General features: G+C 35.7%; 1 protein-coding gene across 3 annotated transcripts in view; it reads left to right on the plus strand.

The window, feature by feature from the left end:
• Positions 1-23561, plus strand: part of LOC110443663 (kelch-like ECH-associated protein 1) — a 36841-nt gene that overhangs the window by 10145 nt on the left and 3135 nt on the right. The window contains exons 1-4 of one of the 3 annotated variants that reach the window (XM_021488024.1): positions 5531-5739; positions 16739-18081; positions 22476-22681; positions 23283-23459. In XM_021488024.1, coding sequence (XP_021343699.1) covers positions 16829-18081; positions 22476-22681; positions 23283-23459 — 1636 coding nt within the window. In that variant the 5' untranslated portion in view covers positions 5531-5739; positions 16739-16828. Of the gene's footprint in view, positions 1-5530; positions 5740-12767; positions 13386-16738; positions 18082-22475; positions 22682-23282; positions 23460-23561 lie in introns of those variants that run through there. The other 2 variants (XM_021488022.1, XM_021488023.1) reach the window with 2 other exon arrangements.

Raw genomic sequence — 23561 nt, forward strand, 5'->3', positions numbered from 1 at the left:
ACGTTGCTACAATTTGACATTTATATGACAAATTTACCGGTTCTCAAATTTTCTGAAATTTTCACTATCGTATCTCAACATAATGCACCAAATAATACTAAAAGATTTTTGGTGTACAAGAACCGGAAATTGGTGTTTTACTACCGTAAAGCAATTGATGTAGCAAAAAAATGTATGAAAATACCAACATTTATAGTTTAAGATTTTATAAAAAAAACATTATGCAATTTTTTGTAACATATTTGAGTTCATAATTTGCAGCAGATCCTACTTTAAATAATATAATATTATTTGATAGCGTAAAACATTGTTTTGATAGTTTTTTGGACAAAAAAGTGAACCCTGTCGTACACGTTTGGAAGGCATCACTAAATAGTTCATAGCACAGGCCCTGGGGACCTTTTTCATTTTTTAAAAATATCTCATGGGTCGTGTCTTAGGGAGCTACAAATATAACCCAGTAATGGTTAAATTGCTTTGTGGGCAAAATTCTTTTGTTCCTGTAACAGGTCCTTTGAACAAGCCTGTAGCCTGGTTCCCAATATGTTAACATCACCTTGAGTCTCATGTGATCTTTCGAAGTTGCCTTTTTTTTTTTTTTTTTATCTCACAGTGCGTCATGTTTTTTCCCCTGTTCATGACTAAACAAATATTTTTTTCAAAATTTTTTGACTTTCTCAAAAAAAAATGCAGCAGTATTTAAAAAATAAAACAAGTTAACTTCTGTGGCATCAAACAAATGAAAGTGTGAATGTATTAATATGTTGTTGCAATCCTTTAGGGGCTTGAAGGGTAGGACCAAAAGGGGTAAAAAGTGGCTTCAAAGAATTTTTGAAAAATTCTACAGACCCAGTGATTCCTAAAATTCTTGGGGGGGAGGGGGGGGGGGGGGGGGGGAGATGACAATAGGATAGAAATTGTGACACAACTTGAACATGGTGATTTTTTTCATATACATTTTCAAGTTATGTTTTAGATCTTAATAACTGATGATTCCATTTTTTGTTTACAATTTTACAGTTTAATGATACAAATTAGAAAAGAATAACACTGCCTTGTTTCATTCCTTACCTGAAATTGAATAATTCATATATGTAACGGGTAGTTAAAAATCCTATAATAGCGTCAGTTCAGACATGTGCTTTTTGAAATTCCTTTTTCAAAGGAACAGTGAGATTACAGTGAGAAACAACTTATATACCAGTTAGATGTCTTGGTTCACTACAAGATGGCTACTGTAAAAGGGACAAATACACTGCTACATGCGTTAGGTCATCTGTGGAACAGGCAACAAATAATCTCAAACAATCAGTTACTTTCGTCTGTGTCTGTCAATATTTGTTTTAATATCAGACAAGAATATTGATATTTATTCAACTCTTAATCTTTTAAAAAATAAGGTTTTGATGTGGGCTATGTGGTCTCTGTAATAAAACAGACCCTAAATCATTTGTAAAGGGGGACTTACCGCTGGTGTCTGTCTATGACTCAGCCAGGACCAACCTTGTTCTATTTCACAGGAAAGTAATGTTTTACATAGGCAACCAACACCGTCATCTATTAGGTAACATTTGAATACTTGGATATTTCCACAAACATATATATTAGATAACAAGCAGTGGGTGTGCTTTTTTGTCAGCCATATTCATGTTTTGATAGTCATCTGATATACTGATGTCATATTTTGATACAGTTGTCTGATGTACATACTGATGTCATATTCTGTTACAGTTGTCTGACATACTGATGTCATATTCTGTTACAGTTGTCTGACATACTGATGTCATATTCTGTTACAGTTGTCTGATATACTGATGTCATATTCTGTTACAGTTGTCTGATATACTGATGTCATGTTCTGATACAGTTGTCTGACATACTGATGTCATGATCTGTTACAGTTGTCTGTCATACTGATGTCATGTTCTGATACAGTTGTCTGACATACTGATGTCATGATCTGTTACAGTTGTCTGACATACTGATGTCATGATCTGTTACAGTTGTCTGACATACATACTGATGTCATGATCTGTTACAGTTGTCTGACATACTGATGTCATGATCTGTTACAGTTGTCTGACATACTGATGTCATGATCTGTTACAGTTGTCTGACATACTGATGTCATGATCTGTTACAGTTGTCTGACATACTGATGTCATGATCTGTTACAGTTGTCTGACATACTGATGTCATGATCTGTTACAGTTGTCTGACATACTGATGTCATGATCTGTTACAGTTGTCTGACATACTGATGTCATGATCTGTTACAGTTGTCTGACATACTGATGTCATGATCTGTTACAGTTGTCTGACATACTGATGTCATGATCTGTTACAGTTGTCTGACATACTGATGTCATGATCTGTTACAGTTGTCTGACATACTGATGTCATGATCTGTTACAGTTGTCTGACATACTGATGTCATGATCTGTTACAGTTGTCTGACATACTGATGTCATGATCTGTTACAGTTGTCTGACATACTGATGTCATGATCTGTTACAGTTGTCTGACATACTGATGTCATGATCTGTTACAGTTGTCTGACATACTGATGTCATGATCTGTTACAGTTGTCTGACATACTGATGTCATGATCTGTTACAGTTGTCTGACATACTGATGTCATGTTCTGTTACAGTTGTCTGACATACTGATGTCATGATCTGTTACAGTTGTCTGATGTACTGATGTCATGTTCTGTTACAGTTGTCTGTCATACTGATGTCATGATCTGTTACAGTTGTCTGTCATACTGATGTCATGATCTGTTACAGTTGTCTGACATACTGATGTCATGTTCTGTTACAGTTGTCTGACATACTGATGTCATGATCTGTTACAGTTGTCTGACATACTGATGTCATGTTCTGTTACAGTTGTCTGACATACTGATGTCATGATCTGTTACAGTTGTCTGACGTACTGATGTCATGTTCTGTTACAGTTGTCTGACATACTGATGTCATGATCTGTTACAGTTGTCTGACATACTGATGTCATGTTCTGTTACAGTTGTCTGACATACTGATGTCATGATCTGTTACAGTTGTCTGACATACTGATGTCATGTTCTGTTACAGTTGTCTGACATACTGATGTCATGATCTGTTACAGTTGTCTGACATACTGATGTCATGTTCTGTTACAGTTGTCTGACATACTGATGTCATGATCTGTTACAGTTGTCTGACGTACTGATGTCATGTTCTGTTACAGTTGTCTGACATACTGATGTCATGATCTGTTACAGTTGTCTGACATACTGATGTCATGTTCTGTTACAGTTGTCTGACATACTGATGTCATGATCTGTTACAGTTGTCTGATGTACTGATGTCATGTTCTGTTACAGTTGTCTGTCATACTGATGTCATGATCTGTTACAGTTGTCTGTCATACTGATGTCATGATCTGTTACAGTTGTCTGACATACTGATGTCATGTTCTGTTACAGTTGTCTGACATACTGATGTCATGATCTGTTACAGTTGTCTGACATACTGATGTCATGTTCTGTTACAGTTGTCTGACATACTGATGTCATGATCTGTTACAGTTGTCTGACGTACTGATGTCATGTTCTGTTACAGTTGTCTGACATACTGATGTCATGATCTGTTACAGTTGTCTGACATACTGATGTCATGTTCTGTTACAGTTGTCTGACATACTGATGTCATGATCTGTTACAGTTGTCTGACATACTGATGTCATGTTCTGTTACAGTTGTCTGACATACTGATGTCATGATCTGTTACAGTTGTCTGACATACTGATGTCATGTTCTGTTACAGTTGTCTGACATACTGATGTCATGATCTGTTACAGTTGTCTGACATACTGATGTCATGTTCTGTTACAGTTGTCTGACATACATACTGATGTCATGATCTATTACAGTTGTCTGACGTACTGATGTCATGATCTGTTACAGTTGTCTGACATACTGATGTCATGTTCTGTTACAGTTGTCTGACATACTGATGTCATGATCTGTTACAGTTGTCTGACATACTGATGTCATGTTCTGTTACAGTTGTCTGACATACTGATGTCATGATCTGTTACAGTTGTCTGACGTACTGATGTCATGTTCTGTTACAGTTGTCTGACATACTGATGTCATGATCTGTTACAGTTGTCTGACATACTGATGTCATGTTCTGTTACAGTTGTCTGACATACTGATGTCATGATCTGTTACAGTTGTCTGACGTACTGATGTCATGTTCTGTTACAGTTGTCTGACATACTGATGTCATGATCTGTTACAGTTGTCTGACATACTGATGTCATGTTCTGTTACAGTTGTCTGACATACTGATGTCATGATCTGTTACAGTTGTCTGACGTACTGATGTCATGTTCTGTTACAGTTGTCTGACATACTGATGTCATGATCTGTTACAGTTGTCTGACATACTGATGTCATGTTCTGTTACAGTTGTCTGACATACTGATGTCATGATCTGTTACAGTTGTCTGACGTACTGATGTGATGATCTGTTACAGTTGTATGACATACTGATGTCATGATCTGAAACTTTCAGACCTGCTGATGTCATGTTTTGATAGTCATCTGACATTATGATGTCATGTTTTGAAATTATCTGACATACTGATGTCATGTTTTGATAGTCATTTGTCACACCGACATCATATTCTGATACAGTTGTCTGACATACAGATTTCGTCTTCAAATCATGCTCACCATTGTGGGGTTTTTTTTAAAACATAAATATTTCTCTGTACAGTGCATGGTTGTTGTTATAATTGGATTATTAATGTGTCAGAAGTCATTATCTGAATTCATTTCACAATTACTTCCCTCAAAAAATGATAATGAAGGCAATTTTCCTCAAAGTGAGCCATGCGACTACAACTTTTGATATAAAACTGTTGAGCTCGTTGATGGGAACGTAACAGGGACATGTTTCAATTGGATCATTATACCTAATATTAGGAGTCGGTAACATCATTACAAATCTTTGTTTTGCAGAAATCTGCTTAGTCATGACCAGGTGTAGACTTACTGTAACACTGGGCTTATATACATTGGTGATTAGTGTGACGTTATCGGTTAGTCGGAGATAAAGGTGTTTATCTTGTTTTGTTAGAGACGTCAGACCATAGACTATTGTCGGAACGTAATAAAGGAGAAGGCTTACCCTGCAAACATGCAATATTTCGTGTTGTGCCATTGACGTGAAAATCTCAAACCGATATAATTTTGTTAAATGCAGCAAATATAAAATCATTATAATTTACTTCTAAGGTACTGGTATCTGTCAAATTATATGGGTCCTGTTATAGGTATATTTAAAAGCTTGTCTCATTAATATTTTAGCCAGTATCTAATTAGAAAAAAGCAACTATTAAGTGTAGCAATTGTTTCTATTTTGAGCCCTCGTAGGTAATCTATAGCTACAGGTAGAGAGTGGAGAATGTGAACGTGATAGTAAATTCAAAATGCTGTGTCATGCAGCCGGTCTACCTGACTAAAGTGCTTTGCAAGATCAATGAATATTTGCATATACGGAAATCTGGCTATGCTAGTCATGTTGTGGTGCCACTTCAAAGTTTGTGTTAGTCGATAACTGTCCATCGGACCATCAAGTCTGTTCAGACTCTTGTCCAAGACTTAGTTCATTATAGAAGACACTCGACAAATTTACACTGGTTTAAAACTAGTGTGGAAAAGGAGGTCACACTATAGCGGTTAAGGTAACTATCTCCACTGTGTATATACATACACAACACAAGTATGTACCTGCATTTTATTCTTATACTCTAAATTGTGTTATTGATTTTATTTTATATATTTTTTTTCAAATATATTCAAATTTTATCTACAGACTGTATATTGCAGTTATTTTGTGTGTAAAGATGTTTGTTATATAACATAGAAATTATTAATCAAATGCAACTCACATTATACCTGTGTATGTAGATATATATATAAAACATGTGATGCTATATTATGACTTCCCAGGGTAATGAGAGGAACCACTGTAATACAATTAAACTTTATGTCAATTAAGATTGTTGTTCATACAACTTTTCTTACCATGATCAGAGGAGTAATGAGATGCTTTAAATAGACTACTTTCACTTTGAAAGGTTTGACCTACATAGGATTATCTCATTCAGTCACTGTCAGAATTGTATGTAATTAGTTTTAAATCAAAATAGTGTTTGAACCAGTTACATATTTTGATAGGTGTTTTTTTTGTCTTGTAATAAAAAATACTGTATTTGATTGAAAAAAAATGTTAGAGAATGGTGAAACTGGTGATTTTATTATGGGATATGCCTGACCATGATATGTAGGTGAAGATGTATGTAATAATTATTACTGAACACCACCAGAACATCACATGAATATAAATTTGAGAGGAACTAAATCAACATTTTAGATTTACAAAGGTAAGCTGATATCTGAAAGAAGATTTTAAAAGTTTTTAAATCTATATGTTCAGATAAGAGTTGTATGTTAATCTTGGAGTTTATATGCCAGAAATAGCTGTTCTTCATTGACAGGGAAGGTCACTTTGACCGTTATCTATAGACCTAGATATGGGTAGGTGACAAGGTTTCATTTATTTTAAAACAGAACTTATCCTTCCCAACCAGTAGGTGTTGTTTTTTTCAGGTGTGTAGCAGTTACCCTTCCCCAGCCCGAGTTTTCTCTGGCTCTGACATCTGGCTTAGGCATTTTGACCCAACATCAATCTGTCAAAATGTGTAAGTTTGGAGTCAGGGCCAGAGAAATCCGGCTACACTGTTCTACCCAGTGTTAAATCATGGTGAAATATCCAATGTTCTATGCCGCATTATAAATAAACAAACAATTATATCAATAAATAAATATATGCTTGCGTGGAAGAGTGAGGTATTTGGGGAAATAGAATGAAGAAAAAATAGAAAAATTTAAATTTTTATAATTCTGGTCACTATTGCATAACTTACGGTTAACATCAAAAGTTATTATTTTCAGATTTAAACAATGAAACAGTTGTCATAGCATTTCATAGGTAAGAAAAAGAAATTGTAAACATTCTTTAGTAATTCTAATTTTAATTTTGGGATACCTGTCTTATTACAGCATGCTATATATATATATATAATATACACTGCTATTTCAAATTTCTTAAAAGTGACCTGTTTCAAATATATTTTCGGTACCATAGGATGTATATTTGAATTTTATAGCAGGTAATTGGTAGTATGGAATTTGTGTTTAATGGGACAATTGTTGACCGTTACAAAGAAGCTCTGTTGTGTGATTGGCAAAGAAACAGTAGCAATAGCTGTTAAAAACTATTAGACTGTATGTGTTCTGGTATATTGTAGGTAAGTTAGGCCAATGATTTTATAATCAACGTTCTGTATTACTCTTTGCTCCTATGATCAATACTATTGACGTCTGTCACATCAGTGCAACAGAAATAGCACCAACTCTAAATGGGGCAACACAGCGACCTTCTTCGGTAAAATAAAAAGAGTGACAGTAGACTTGTTGCCTGGCAACGGAAATAAAGGCCCATTAGTGATGTTTTACTGTCTCTGTTATGAATTGGGAGGTACCTTCTCGCACTAGTATTCAAATAGAAAACTCTTTGAAGATTGAAGATCATTTGCTAGATGGAAAATGTGTACAGTCGATCATTGATAATTCTGTTGTCTTAAAAATATTGTATAGACTGCTGGTTTGAGGCAGATCAGCTTGTACTTGTCTTTTTCCCTGGTCTGATTATAATATTGGTATTGGATGGTTTACTGAGCTACTGGTTACTTAATGCTTTTGTACAAACCATCCTCTTCTTAAATACCCATCTTAATCATTAGCTTGTATTGATATATGTTGCGCATTTTTATACAGACCAGGACTGAATCAGTTTTGTAAACAAGGTTATCTTCCAAAATGATTTAAGAAAGTGTTGTTAGTACTTGGGGCTATGGGTCACCCGACAGCTCTGGACCAGTGCTAATGGCTGTCTGTATATATTAACCTATATTTTGTTGGTACATGTAAACTCTCGCAGCACAGATTAAAAAATCATGTTTAACATAATCATAGACAGTTTTCTAGCTGGTCCCGATTTCAGACAACATAGAAGGTATTTAAATGTTGTATTGGGCAGCTTTCTGTGGTTGTACCACTACCTGGCTAGTGGTAATTTGAATAAGTGCTGTTTGAGCTCCGGTTTGTGATGAGCACTGCACAGCACTACAGTACACAGGGATGAATGACATACCTTGACAGGGCCGTGTGTCTCTGTAGATTATGTTTGTAAGTGACAGTCGGGCCATGTACAAAATTGCATCACTGCATGATATTGCAGAATTTGAAATCAATAATTAGCTTTTACATGTAATCATCTATTTCAATATCCTGGATTAAAAAGAAGTTCTTGTGTAATAAGCTTTTTGCATGTATGCATGTGGTTAAGAATTATGGGTGGTCGACTGTCGGGCACTAGCCATTCCGCAAGACGAATGGGGGGTCCAGTTCTCCAATCAAATTGAGGGTCCAGTTCTCCAATCAAATTAGGCATGATATAGTTCTTATAGTAATACATTAGTACTTTTAATTATCAACAGGATAATATGCATAATGAATTATTAATTGTTGATCCTTTATATATGATATTTCATATCATTAAATGAAATTTCAGTCAGTGCAGGAGAAAATATTGCTGTAAAAGTAATTATGAGCAATCCTGTTAGAAATGGAAACCATATATTTCTATTGACAAAACATACTTCACTTAAATGGATGTAAACTGTATGTTATTATTTGAAATTTGATCCATGTACTGTTCTGATAAAAAATGCAGTATTTATATGTTGATTGTATAGCTGAAGGACACATTAACATGCATTATACATGCTAACTAGAAACATATATCTGTTTTTTCTACTTTATTTTTGCAAGAGCCTGTTCCTACATGAATTTGGAAAATGTAGCATTATTTTTATTGAAATGGGGAGATATTCCTAATTTTTCTTCATTTTGGGAAAATAAAGCATTCTTTTGCGAGGAAAGCAGGCTGTATTTGGCTGTAAAACTAGACAAAAATAAGGTCACTGAAATAGGATAGGAAATATCACTTAAATATCACAAAGTTGGCAAGCTGAATTCATCCAGTGTTTATATACTAAGGTTAGGTGTAGAAGTGTTATTGTATAATTAGGCAGGCTGAACTTTTCCAGTGTACATGTACTATAAGGTTTGGTTTAGAAGTGTTATTGTATAATTAGGCGGGATGAACTTTTCCAGTGTACTAAGGTTAGGTGTAGCAGTGTTATTGTATAATTAGGCGGGCTGAACTTGTCCAGTGTACTAAGGTTAGATGTAGCAGTGTTATTGTATAATTAGGCGGGATGAACTTTTCCAGTGTACTAAGGTTAGGTGTAGCAGTGTTATTGTATAATTAGGCGGGCTGAACTTGTCCAGTCCACTAAGGTGATGTTTAGAAGTGTGAACGTGACTGCCGTCTACACTTAGCTGGCTGTGGCAGTTGGTTGATCATTATCCCTTCATTCATATTTTAAAATTATCCTTTGTCATCGTCATATATAGAAGATGAGTGAAGTCATGATTGTGAACGTGAGTTCAGGTCTCGCTGGAATGTGGAAATTTTCCCTGTGTTATTATGCATACAGATTGGTCGGTGTTTAGCAGAGCATTTAATCAGTCAATAATTTACTGCTCGAGTCAGCTTCAAATCTTAATCCGGGACCTTTATTGACAAATGTGTACACTGCAGGAACATTTATTCTGTGTATTCATATAGTTTGTGTTTCATTTTATTTGGATACAAAATGACTTGGGAAGTTTAAACACTTTAAAAATGAGTATCTTATACGATATCTAAAACTGTCATTACCTGTGTGATTTAAAAATCTACATACACGACCGTCATCCTCTTGTTACCTGAAATTTTACCTGGGCATCGCTACTACGTGAACTGAGCAGTGCGAACGTGATCGCGGCGGGCTTAGGAATGTGTTCCTGACTCGAGTTCTTTTGATGAGGTGTAATTATATCATACCGTCACCTGGCATACCGGGCTAATAATTCATATAAAGAAAAGATCTCTTTGCCCTGAATTAAAAATGAGAAAAAGTAATTTGTTGTTGTAGTCCGTCTATGCTTGATTTACGGTGCTGACATTGTGGCTGTTACACCATATATATAGTACTATAGTGTGTGCACAGGTAACCAAGTCCCATTGATCAGAAAGTGTAGGTCTCAGGTGTGTGAAGGTCGTGCCTACTCATCCGTAGACCAGCCCTCACGTTTACCTTCTACAGAGCATGCTCAGAAAAAAATCGCTTACTAATTGTAGGTGAAGTGTATAGGGTTTGTGTGTATACTTCCATGTCTGGGGCAGGGTCACTACTCGGTGCCTGGGTCCATTGTTCTCACTGGCGTATTGACAATTTTACTGCTTACAATTTTGCTGTATCATGTATTGAAGAATCAATCTAATATAAAAGGAAAAAAGTGATTAGTCAGAAAGTTTCACCTAGTTCTCTGAACCACGACTTTGCATTCACGTTGCTTTCCTCGGACTCACGTTCGCATGTTCTCAGCTTTAAAAACATTTAAGATTTATAGAAACTGATTAGTCAGGCGGTTTAAGACAGATGACCATGGAGTATTGGTAAGGTGCATGACATTGCCCAAATCAAACTCACGTTCACACTTCAGGTGATTTGTACATGGACATTAATTATGTATGAAAAAGACATTTGGAATGAGTGACATTCACAGATGACATGATGGTGATGCATTAAAATCTTGTTTACATATAAACACATCACTTATCTCCCACAATTCTTCTGGACATGCACAGCTTCAGATACCATTGAATAAATTTATGGAAATATTTCCACATCCGGAAGGCCCAAAAATATGTTATATTAGCATACACTTTTCAATAACATGTTTATCCACATATTTTAGTTGTGTATCGGACTTAAAACACTGCCGTAGTATTTGTGTACTCTGCAAAACATTTCCTATACAAATATTTGTTCAGTCCCTTATTTCAGGGATTTTTTTTATCAAATTCCTTTTAAAAATGTCTTCATAAGATAAACATCAGACATTTTTTCCCCACAAAATGACTAGGAAGTTTTATAAATTGTTTTTCTCGTCTGAGTTGAGGAAGATGCCGTGTTTCCTATCTCATGTCCTGGTTTAACCGTTAGGACCCACAAGGATTATTTTGCAGACCTCATATCCTGGTTATTGTGAGCTAGCGGACATAAAGACAATGGAAGGTGTCCCTCCTCCCATGGTTTGCATGTCAAAGCCTGACAAGCTATAACCTGATTACATAGGTCTGATATCATTGTGTACCTGTGTATAGCCAGCGAGAAGTGCCGAGTCATGGCTGGCTCCATACCCCTACATCTATTTGTGTATACTTAACAGATTTGCGATTAACTCCTGGCATTTGGCTGTTCATGTCCAGCCAGGAGGTCAGTGGATCATAAATGGTTTAGGGAATCAGCCCTAATTTTTTCTGGGTCAGTTGAATGCTGGTGTATTATTTTCCAGTGTTGTTGTGTAATTAAAATATTACTATCTTCAGACTTGCCCTTAAAGGACTTTGATTGTTACTATTTATAAATTAAGCTTCTAATAAATGTCATATCAACACATATTTACAATAACATAGTATATACATGTACATGGCCAAAAGTATTTCTCCATCGTTCATGTTTTCTAAGGTGTCAGAAATAACTCATATTCTGGAACAATAACCGCAATATATCCTTTGGGGGGGAAAAAGCAACTCCCAAATATATCTGGCAAGTGTACTACAAGCAAACTTTCCATTGAAGAGGGAAATGGTCTTCCTTGAACAACAGTTTAGCCGAATATGATGGTACTGACAGATCTTCCTCAACGGGACTTGCTGTCCTGACAAAAAGTTTAAGGAGGAGCTAAGTTTAATAGCTCTAATAATGTTCAATGAATATTAATCATGGTGTTATATGAAGCTGCATCAGGATCGTGAACGCCTGGTCATGAATAATGATTGTTTCGTCACTTTGTCATGACTGTGTAAAATATTCAGTGAAAATGTGGAAAAAGGACATAATTCTTCACAGCTGTCTGCTTGTGTTTCCACATACAGAGGAAACTTGATAATCTAGACTCAATAAAGATACCATGAAGAATCTACTGAAACACAATCAATTCAGTCAAAATTAAAATTTGTATCTCATGTATTTTTTGGAAATCAGAGTGTACAATAGACAACAGATGTTTCCGCTAATTGATATTTATCATTATGGAGAGAAAAACATGGTTAATTCAATAGTTTATAAGACAAGTTTCAAATTAACCGAACAGTTATGTATCTACATTTACAGGAGAAAAAGTAAGTAAAAACATGCCAGGTTTCTAGTCTTTACCGTGAAACATTGACCTATGGAATGTAGTCTGTAGATTAAAATCGTTTTATAACAATCATGTTCTGACGTTATATGGCTGTATCGAAGAAATGTATTTTTAGATCAAAATAACTGAAAAGTAGCATTGTTCCACACCTTTGTGGTTATAGATGATGATGCAGGTGAAAACGTGATGGTTACTGTTATATCCTACTGAGATGCTAACAGGTGTATTATACACCTGTACGAGGTAGTGACTCAGCATTCCCTACCTGAGCCGTTTGTGTATACACATAGGTACATGACGTAGGTATATTGAAAAATACCAACCCACTCTCGTTCAACAGTTCTGTACAGCAACACGCATGTGTTGGACGTCACTTCTACCAGCTAAAAGAATGGTACCGAGATTGACGTAATACTGGTACTGATATATGGAATACCGGTACTAAACCATCTTACAGTAGGGACTTGGACACACAGTTTTACCGGGAATTTAACCACTGTTCACTGACAGTTTGTGTGTGTGGCATTGTAATGGATTGCTTGTAATGTCTTGTTTGACATAATTACTGTTCGGACTGTGTCACATTGATACTGACATACGAACCAGGATTTCATGTTTTATGGATTACAGATTTAAAGGAAACAAAAAAGTGGAGTGAGCTAACAAATTATTGATTCTTTTTTCTGTTCCGTCTGATGGACTTGTCAGATGTCAGTGAGACTAAAACAGCATCAGAGATTATTACAGAATTTTTAATAGTTTGTATGAATCAATAGAGGCAGCATTCTGGGAGCCTCTCCCTGGTCCAATGTGAAACTTTCAAAAAGACTGGCAGTGCAAACCATGTCTTAGTATTTTAGCCAGACTGCTCTTAATTCCTACCTAAATCAAAATGGCCTTACACATGGAAGTGTGTTTGGATATACCATGGAAAATGTTGTACTTGGTAAGTGGTAATTGTATTGTATTGTATACGTTTGTACGTCTTTTTCAATATTAATCAAACCCCTTTAAAATACCAAAATTTCCCCACCCATACATATGTAGTGAATATACTGTATATGGGTAAAAAGTTGAACTTTTTCTCACATGGCATTCATGTTTAATGTAGAAAACAATATTTCCATTGGAAATACATTATTTGTAGTGTGTAACCAAAAGGGTTTACCAACTCTTAGCAAGTTTATCCAATGAGTCTTGGATGAGGAAACCTATATTGATTGTGGTTGAAATTATATTCCAATTAATAGTTAACATAGATGTTGTAAGACCCTGTTCCGGTATGTATATATAGCTGGAGGGAAGCCGTGTATATTGTTGTAAAAGACACATGATGAAGCAAATCACCCAATGTTTTGAGTGGTTTGGACGGTGTAGGTATTGGTATAGATTGGTTCTGTATGAATTTTTATTTTGACAACATTATGACAGAATCATACTGCCAAGTTAGCTTTTATATAATGGGATCACTGAACTCTGAAATGAATCATTATAATACCACCGCAGTTTGGGGAGAGGTGGGCTCATATTCAGGTCCTAGTTCCCCAACATTGTTATGACAGTCCTTGGCACCCTCAGTCCTTCGTCACTGCTGGGTTGATTTGTCACAAGATATACACATAACGATTTATTACGGATATTATAAAGCAGAACAAAGCGTTTTAAATAAACTACTATATTAGTATCATATTTTTTTTATTTATTTTTTTCAAATTTGACCAAATCTGCAAGCTCATTCGTACACAATGTGTATTGATGGTAAAGTGGTCACATGACTGTTAGAAATATGAGGGTAGATTTCACAGGCTATTGTGTCTGAAAGGCGTAAGAAAATCCAGGCTTATACTTGGTAATATTCCTGTAGTGTTCTCACCATGCATGTAGCCCTTGGATCTTAACAGAATCATTGAGTTACAGATAGCTCTGTATACTAAATCAGGTATTTACCACCGACAGATCATGATAGTGGGTCTTATGAAATTGTCAACAAAACTTCAAATGTAACAAATTATTTAAAAAAAAAAGATATTTAAATCCCTTCATGTACCTTTTAGAATTCATCATAAGATAATAGGTTTCATTTCTTTTTTCCTTTTTTTCTTGTAATTTTATTTTTTGAAAGGTTTTCAGCATTACAAAATATCTTACAATAGTAATTTTCACACTCACTTGTTCATTCTCTTGCATAGACCAGAATAGACTGTATATGTATTTTCTGTTCTCGGGTAGAGGGTACCCCCCTGAGTCCCCCCATACCATGGCTCTGCCCTGGACAGGCTGGAGGACTAGGCAGACCCCAAACCACTCTCTTAAATTTAGCCTACACATCAAATTAACCCCAGCTACATGCCCTTCGAGTGAAATTTTCAGTCACTTGTGAAACTTTCAAAGTGGCTAAAATTATTCATTTTGACCCATTTTCCAATATTACATAAATCTCAGGGTAACGACTTGTGACAAATTCTGATTAACAACTGTGTTATGTGTATTGTATCTTTCTGCCTCATCAGGTGCCATCTGGTCTTCAACCTGTCAATGTTCTTACACTTATGTTTATTTCTGTCAGGATTCAATCAACACTCCTGGCATCCTGTAACAAAGTCGTGTTTGAAATGTGAACTAAACAGACAATAAACTCATTCTTTAAGATAATAAATTGATTTATCCTCGTCATCCATCTTAGCAACTCCCTTGTTCTTACTTGTGGGTCTATATCAAGATAAATCTGTGTTAGGCCATATGAAATATGTCTACTTAGAGTTACCTTATAGCTAAATACCTTCATTTTTAATGCCACACCTAGAAAATTAATGTAGACCAAATTTGAGACAAACTCTTGTAAATTGAAACTTCGAGCTCAATAAACACTGAGAGAACTCCCAGTACTAACATGTGTCTATATTGAAATAAATCGGTGTTTGGCCAATCTAAAATGTTCTACTTAAAGCTAATTACCTTAATTTTTAATGCCACACCTAGAGAATTTATACCGAGTTTAAGACAAGCTCTTGTAAGTTGATTTTGTTTTTATTTGAGTTCAAAAAACAATCTTAAATCTGTTTTAAAAAAAAGGAGTGTATAATATAAGCAATTTCTTACCTATCCTTAATTTTTTCTAGGTGGAACTCTGAACAAAGATAGTGACATTAAGAGCGATGAATTATTGAACATTCTAATTCACACTCATACAATGTATTTCAGGTTTTAACAAGTATTAAGTAAATGATAAATGTACTAAATATGGCCATAGTTATAAAAATGAGAAATAAAGTTCACAAGTTTTTTGGTAGCACAGCTGTAAATTGAATCTTGAATATAGAAATCAATTCAAATGATATTAATATTTTTTTCCTTTATGATGGGAAACTAGAAATTTGAAAAACTAACAGTTAGAAAAGAAAACGAATGCAATAAACATTACAGTGATATTTGATTGGATATTTTTTCAGTGTTAATGAATATTAATAATATTAATATTCAAACTGAAATGTAACAAATTAGATTTTATTAGTGAATAATAAAATGTTTTTCCCTCATGTTTACCTTTTATATGATAATTCTCATCCCTTTCATCCTCCATCATTTCTGTTGGTGATACATTGAGAATCATTGTTATTATACAATTTTTCAAAAAAAAGTGCTGATAAAAAAAATATGATAAAAGAGGAAAAATAGCAGTAAAATGAAAAATAAAATGAAATGATGAGTAGACTGTCCTGCATAGGAGGTTGTCTGTTGGACTTCCTATTCAGTTAGGTAGTTAGTTGACGGGTTTATAGCCCAGATGACTCCACCCATACAGGCTTCGTCTCACTGAATGGAGGTCGGTGGTCTGTCAGAGTTCTTTCTACAATGTTATATATAGTAAGTTCTGTTACTTAGTACAGTTGTACAGTATAAACTTGTTATACTGCCACCGTTTGTCTAAGAGAAACATTGGCATTATAAAGGGGTTTGGTGATAAATTCAGGGAAATGTATCAAGGAATTCTTAATGAAACGAGAAAAAAGGACATTGAAATATGTTGGCGGTAAACAAGCCGGCGAATGAAACGAGGGGCGTTATATAAAGGTGTATCTGTATATGTAAATTAGGTATGTAGGTGTAATAAGTATATGTAGATGTAGTTGGTTACTAATGCTTATTGTTGTTTTACAGGTATGTAGTGATACCTTTCTTTATTTTTGTCTTTTATACATATGTAGGTTCCTGAGTTTGTAGTCTTATCTTTATTTTCTTGTATATTCCTTGGTTTGTGGAAGTTGATATTCATCCTTGTTTTTCTTTGTATCTTTTCAGGTACAACAGTACATATGTCTTGCAACACTCAAACATCAGAACTGACGTTCCAAGGTAAATATTTCACCTGTGAAACGCAAAACAGCCAAGATGTCTGCCCAGGAAGTGTATGAGAAAAAGATTGAAAAGGCGATGACATCGTGTTATCGACCTCGGCCGGTCACCACCGAGAAACCGACCGATGGCAGCATGCACTTCACTATCATGAAGCATCCAAAAGAGGCTTTAGATGTAATGAGTACTTTACGTCGTTTGACGAAATTATGTGATGTGACGTTAGTTGTAGGCGAGGAAAAATTCCTTGCACACAAGATAATACTAGCTGCGGCTAGTCCGTATTTCCGTGCAATGTTTACGGGTGGTATGCGCGAGGAAGAGATGTCTACCATCCCACTACACGGAATATCACCGTGCACACTTAGTGTTCTTATAGACTTTGCTTACACAGCCGAAGTTCGAGTTAACGAAATGAATGTGTGTTACTTATTACCTGCAGCGACCATGTTCCAAATGAATCATATAGTAGAGGCTTGTAGTGTGTTCCTTGAGCATCAACTCGACTGTAGTAACTGCATTGGTATCTCAGACTTTGCCAGTGAGCATGGCTGTCTGGAGCTGGAAACCAAAGCCAGGGAATTTATATACAGAAACTTTTCTGAAGTGATAAAATGTGACGAGTTTCTAATGCTTAATCCATGTCAGCTGATCAACCTAATTAAGCACGATGAGCTGAACATTAATTGTGAGTCTGAGATTTTCAATGCTGTGATACGGTGGGTGCAACATGATGTGGAGAAAAGACTCTGTAAGTTAGAAGGACTATTGTATGCGGTCAGGTGCCATTTTCTGTCACCGCATTTTCTTGAAAAACAATTAACTTCATGTACAATTTTAAAGAAAATGCCCCAGTGCCAGGAATATTTGTCAAAGATCTTCCAGGGTTTGAAGCTTCACCAGAGTTGTCCAGAGAAACCAAGGAAACCTTGTTCTCCCTTAGTTGTTTTTACAGCAGGCGGATACTTAAGACAGTCTCTTAGTAATTTTGAATGCTACAATCCATGTACAAAACAGTGGACTCGTCTGCCAGACCTTCCCACACCCCGGAGTGGGTTGTGTGCTTGTCTTGTCAAAGGGGCTTTTTATGCCGTGGGGGGTAGAAACAATTCCCCAGATGGAAACATGGACTCCAATTCAATGGATGTGTTCGATCCTATCAGAAACATGTGGTTTTCAAAGTGTCCGATGGCCGTTCCCCGTAACCGTGTTGGCGTCAGTGTGATCGACAACATGATATATGCAGTCGGTGGTTCGCAGGGACAGCAGCATCACAGCACTGTGGAAAGGTAGGTCCTGATAGGATAAACTTGTTTCCTAATACGGAGAACCTGGATGGTTACATGGTCAACCAAAGCTGTGGGAACAGTAGCTTCTCGTTCAGATCGTTTAATTTCATTTTGAATCTATAGTCCAATAATGTAAAACTTTTGAATAAAACATAAAAATCTCAAAATAAAATTTCATTGATCTGACCTAGAAGCTTCGGTTCCTACAGCTAGATCAACAGCAAATCAGTACTGTAGAAAGGTAGGTCCTGATAGACGAAACCTGGTCCTAGGTGAGGGCATTCAAAGGTTACCAGAGAAACCAGTTCCTAGGTTTGGGAAGGAGGATATGACATTGGATGAAAAACTATTGAAAGTTAGGCAGTAATAGAAGAAACTTGTTTTTAGATTCAGGGTACCTCGACAAGGACAAATAATAAAATAACCACAAGGAACTGTGTAAAGTTAGATACTGATAAAAGAGACAACAGAAAACAGGTAGATAAGGAGCACTTACAATCGGGAAAACCTGATCAATTTCAGCTCCCAGTGTGTAGTCAGCTTTGTTTTCCAAGTCAAGTACGTTGTTAGGTAAAAAAAAAAAGGTTTTCAGATGTTTACAGTTATCTTTGATAGCTGTGTAAACACATGTTATAAATAAGGAAGTGCCCAAGTAAGTGCAAACCGTTTTACTCATCGTTTAGGAAGAAATATTAATGGCATTTATCACGATCCGTTATCATTGATAAACACGATAGGAAGAAAACCTGAGGTACAGCCATGCATTACAGGAATGTGTAACGAAAAGGGAGTGACTGCAATCCAATGTTATTCTAAGGCTTATGCAACTTGTCAGAAATTTGTACCCAGTAAGTTGGATTTAAATGTTTGAGTTGTCTGGTGAAACAGTTTTAAACCTTGACCCCCAAAATATAAGCGAGAGAGAGAGAGAGAGAGCTGGTAGTTTGGAGAGTGAGCATATACCCTTGTAAGAGACAATGCATGTCCTTGCCAAAGGACATTAAGGTTTAGCAAGACACTGAAGCTATGTATACCTGTACATAGAGTTACCCAAACCACCACCCATAGATCTGTATAAAACTTGGTAGGGGTAGCTAGAGATTCAGTTTCACTTTCATTGTTCATGCAAAATCTACATTTAATGCTATCAGTGTTGGATTCAGCAGTAACAAGAAATGATCTTGGGAGGAAATGACAGGCGGACATAGGGGCTAGGTACACTTCCAGGTGTAACCTGGGAAATTCCAGATGACATCAGCTTTGAAAACATTTTTTTTTTACAGATGTAAAGGTTTCAAGTTCCATTTTATTTATGAAGTTTAATTTCCTTGGATAAATTACAAAACTGTTCAAAAGATTAATTTTTTTCACAATTTATTTCAGTTTTTAAAATGCTATTATGATGTACAGGGTATAGTGTTCTTACTGATAAAATATGTAACGTAGGAAGTAGAAACATGTTTTATTTCTGGCTACTACCCCTTTTTCCATTGTTTTTTTAACTATTTGTTATTAGGACAATACTAGAGGTAAATGTACAGGACCCTTAGAAGAAATTCTTTGATATAATACATGATTGTCCTCAAACTGCTCATCTCTATCTATAAACATATACTGGCTCAGATCAATCAGGTGAAACAGACTTTTGTTTCTCGAGACTGACCCAAATCGGTCAAGTGAAACTTTGAAAGGATAACAAGCTCTTAACACATCATTCTCGGAATAGCCAACCGGTCAATGAAGCGAAGCTTGTTTGTAATCTTTGCAGAAATTTGTTCCTCAGTAATTGATTTGTGCCATTGTCGTTGAGCATTTCTTCTTTTCTGCAACATTACTGGGAATAATTTCAAAATTTTCAAACTAGGGAATAAAAAAGGCATATGCATTCTTTAATTGTCTTTGTACGAATATACAAGGTAGGAGGAAATGATATTAACTTTAAAGGAAAATACCTTTTAAAGGCTTGTGAAATGGCAGGCCTCTCAACCTTATGTTTTTGTCATGGGTTGTGGAGCCTCAAGGAAGTAGATCTAGAAGATTATTTTTCTCAGACTTGCAAGACTCATTGAAAACTCTCAAGAAATAAACTACCCATAACAGACATCAACAGGTCACAGCAACACTTTCTCATGTGTACTTTAATTTTCGAACATAAGATGTTTAATTACCAGACATGTGGTGGGGATATGATAGGGAACATATAAATCATCGGTAATGTAGGGTAAGGGTTGACTTTGCGAGTGTTTGTATAATATCCAAACCACCCGACTTGTGGCGGGGTATATACATAATATGCAATATAAATCTCGGGTAATGCAGTCTGAGTGTAGACTTCTCGAGAACTTGTACAATAACCAAACCGGATAATTTTGCTATAATTTGAAGTGCTCTGCCATGTGTGACGAATTGAAAGGGTAATGTTTATCAAAACGACCTGAAATATTACTCGTTTTAAACTATTTTATATCACATTACCCGACAGCAATGAAAGCAACCTTTTTTATATAGCTTGTGTACAACATAGTGTTTTCCCTTGTTATTTTTTTTAATATATAAATTTAAAAAAAAGGTATAAGGTTGACTTCGATATAAGATATCATTAAGGCCAATGTGATGAATTACTCGTACTAGAAATGAAACTATTATATTATGTTTTTTATAGATTCAAATTATCAGGCAATTTTTTTTATGAAACTTAGCAAGTCAGTATATCTTTGATATTGCATATTGCGCCGTTTTGTGGATATCTGAAATATTTTGGATTTTTTTCTGAAACTGCAGTTGAAATCAACCAATACAAATTTTTAATTGCATTAAGTATCCTTTATCTAAAGAGAAGAAATTCTATATTCTCCATTTCTTTCCTTGATTGTGTGACAAAAAGTAACTTCTTTTTTTATATATATATAACTATAAAGAAAAATAGTGTAAAAATTAAAGATCTAAAATAAAAGGTGTAAAAATGGTCAAGGAAAATTGTCGTAAATGGTCTGAAGCAATGTGCCACTATAATTTTATGTTATGTTTATGACAGCTATAAGAGCATACATGACAGGTTTGTGGAGTAGGGTGTAGTACGGAATGTCGCAGAGGAAGGGTTGGGATAGGATTATCGCTGATGTCGTGCACTAGAGGGGGGTGGGAAAAAAAACTGCAGAGTCATTCTGAATTTATGAAAAGACTTAATCTGCATGTCTAATATGAATTTACGGTAGCTGATAGCCACTAGTTCATACTTTAGTCACGAAAGCCGCCCGCTGAATACACACACACCAGGTAGATATTATCGGCGTATATTGACAATTTACCTGTATTGATTATTGTTTTATTACATACCTTTAACAAGTCGTTGTCCACCTGGACAAAGGACAGTATCTTACTAGACCAGTGTTTTGTTGGCCACGATCGGCCTTTGTCTGTGTGTGGAATGGTCGCTGGCTGTTATTCCTTATCAGACAGACAACACTATACTCGTGTATCGGGTATACCCACAATGACAAAGGGGTTTCAATTCTTAGCCTTAGTTATTATTAATTAACTAAATTTTTGCTACGTTAATTATTTCTTGTATCTGCCTTCAGGATCTTCGATTGATTTTTTTTTTATTCTTTGCCTATGAAAAATAGTGTGAAGTATGAAGGACAAGGAAAATCTCATAATTGATATATACTGACCAGTGCAATTAAAGAATAAAAAAAAGCATTTAATACAATCCAGTTTCCTTGATAAAGGTCATTTAATAAAACGACCAATAATGGTCATTTAACAAAACTACAAAACTACCTTTACTGATTCTATATAACCATATCTTTTTAGACAGTAGCCTTCCTGTATGTATTACTTCATAGTGAAAAAGCCTGTTTTCAGGCCATGCTATACAACGTTCTGTAATTTACACTATGATAATACAAGATGTTGTATTACCAAAAAAGCTAGAACTCATTTTTGATGGAAACTTATTAGTCGTTAATCCACTGATAAAAATTAGTGGATTGAAACAAAGGAGGGCTCCGAAAATACTTAAGTCTCGCTTTATGGTGTATTTTACGTGACATCATTATTCCGTCCTCAATACAATTTTTTCTACTATTCCTGTGCAGTTCATGTTTTCAGGAAGCAAAATCAAACATAATACAGGCTAGTGATGAAAAATATTTTGCATGAAATATAGTGCACACCTATAAAGAACAATTGTTGATACCTGTATGTAATAGAAGCAGTAGCACACGTAACTTTCTCTGACACTGCAGAAAACTAGTGAACTCTGTGTCGTAATAGATGCATTTGTCACAAAAACTTCAGCTATGTGTAAGGTGTGATGAAGACATGTGGATTTGTTCATATACATGTATGTTGGACTGTAGTTAACTAAATATATTTTATATAATTCGCAGGTACGATCCTGACCATGATCGGTGGACAATGGTGGCTTCCATGGGATCTAAGAGGATCGGTGTGGGAGTGGCCGTCGTCAACAGGCTCATGTATGCAGTCGGGGGCTATGATGGCACAAATCGGCTACGGAGCATGGAATGTTACGACCCTGAAAAGGACGAGTGGAAATTTGTGGCTTCTATGAACACAACACGCAGTGGTGCTGGTAAGTTGTGTGAAGGTAGCGGAAAAGGCATTTTCATTTATAATAGTAGATTCATATTGTAAGGAATCTCCGGAAGTGTCGTATTTACCGGTGACAAATCATACAGCATTAAACAGCCTTATAGTTTGTGTATTTGTATATTAGTACTTTACTAAAATAACTGTAAGCTTTAGTCATGTGTGGTTTTGATCTCACAACAACTATCACCTACTGGTACGTTTGCTGACATTTCTCATTTCTTCAATATCAAGCTCCTAATCATCAAAACACATTCTATACAAAATCATCTCTTGGACCAAACTTACCCATAGTTTATCACACACAAAAAGCGCACAAGTATTTTACTTGCATTACAAAACAGTCTGATTTATCATTAATGTTTTGCCTATATATAGATATATTAAGAACCATGATCGGTTTCCTTGTGAAGGATAACAAACAAATTTGATTAATAACTATATTTAGATACATAGGGAGCAAGTGACTGAGTTACTGGCCTTTTTTGACATAATTTCTGAAAGCTTTCAGTTCTCGATCTTTTTCAAAAAGATCTCGTACAAATTTCTAAACTCTAATGAAAGTTTTGTATTATGTGCTGCAGGTATTATTGGAATGGATTGCCATGTTTACGCTGTCGGGGGTTACGACAGCAACTGCCAGCTCAGGACGGTGGAGCGTTACTGCACAATGTCCAATCAGTGGGAGTTTGTCGCCAACATGAGAAGTCCCCGTAGTGCACTCAGTGTAGCCGTGCTGGGGGGCAAACTGTACGCTCTAGGTAAGTCATCCAATCAGCCAAACTACCAGGAAAAATACACACAAACATACTGCTCTTGAATCTTTCAATAAAGAGAAGATACAGGTACAGATTTTATAGATA

This window comes from Mizuhopecten yessoensis, unplaced genomic scaffold (assembly GCF_002113885.1).
Source record: "Mizuhopecten yessoensis strain PY_sf001 unplaced genomic scaffold, ASM211388v2 scaffold716357, whole genome shotgun sequence".
In the NCBI taxonomy this organism is placed as follows: Eukaryota; Metazoa; Mollusca; class Bivalvia; order Pectinida; family Pectinidae; genus Mizuhopecten; species Mizuhopecten yessoensis.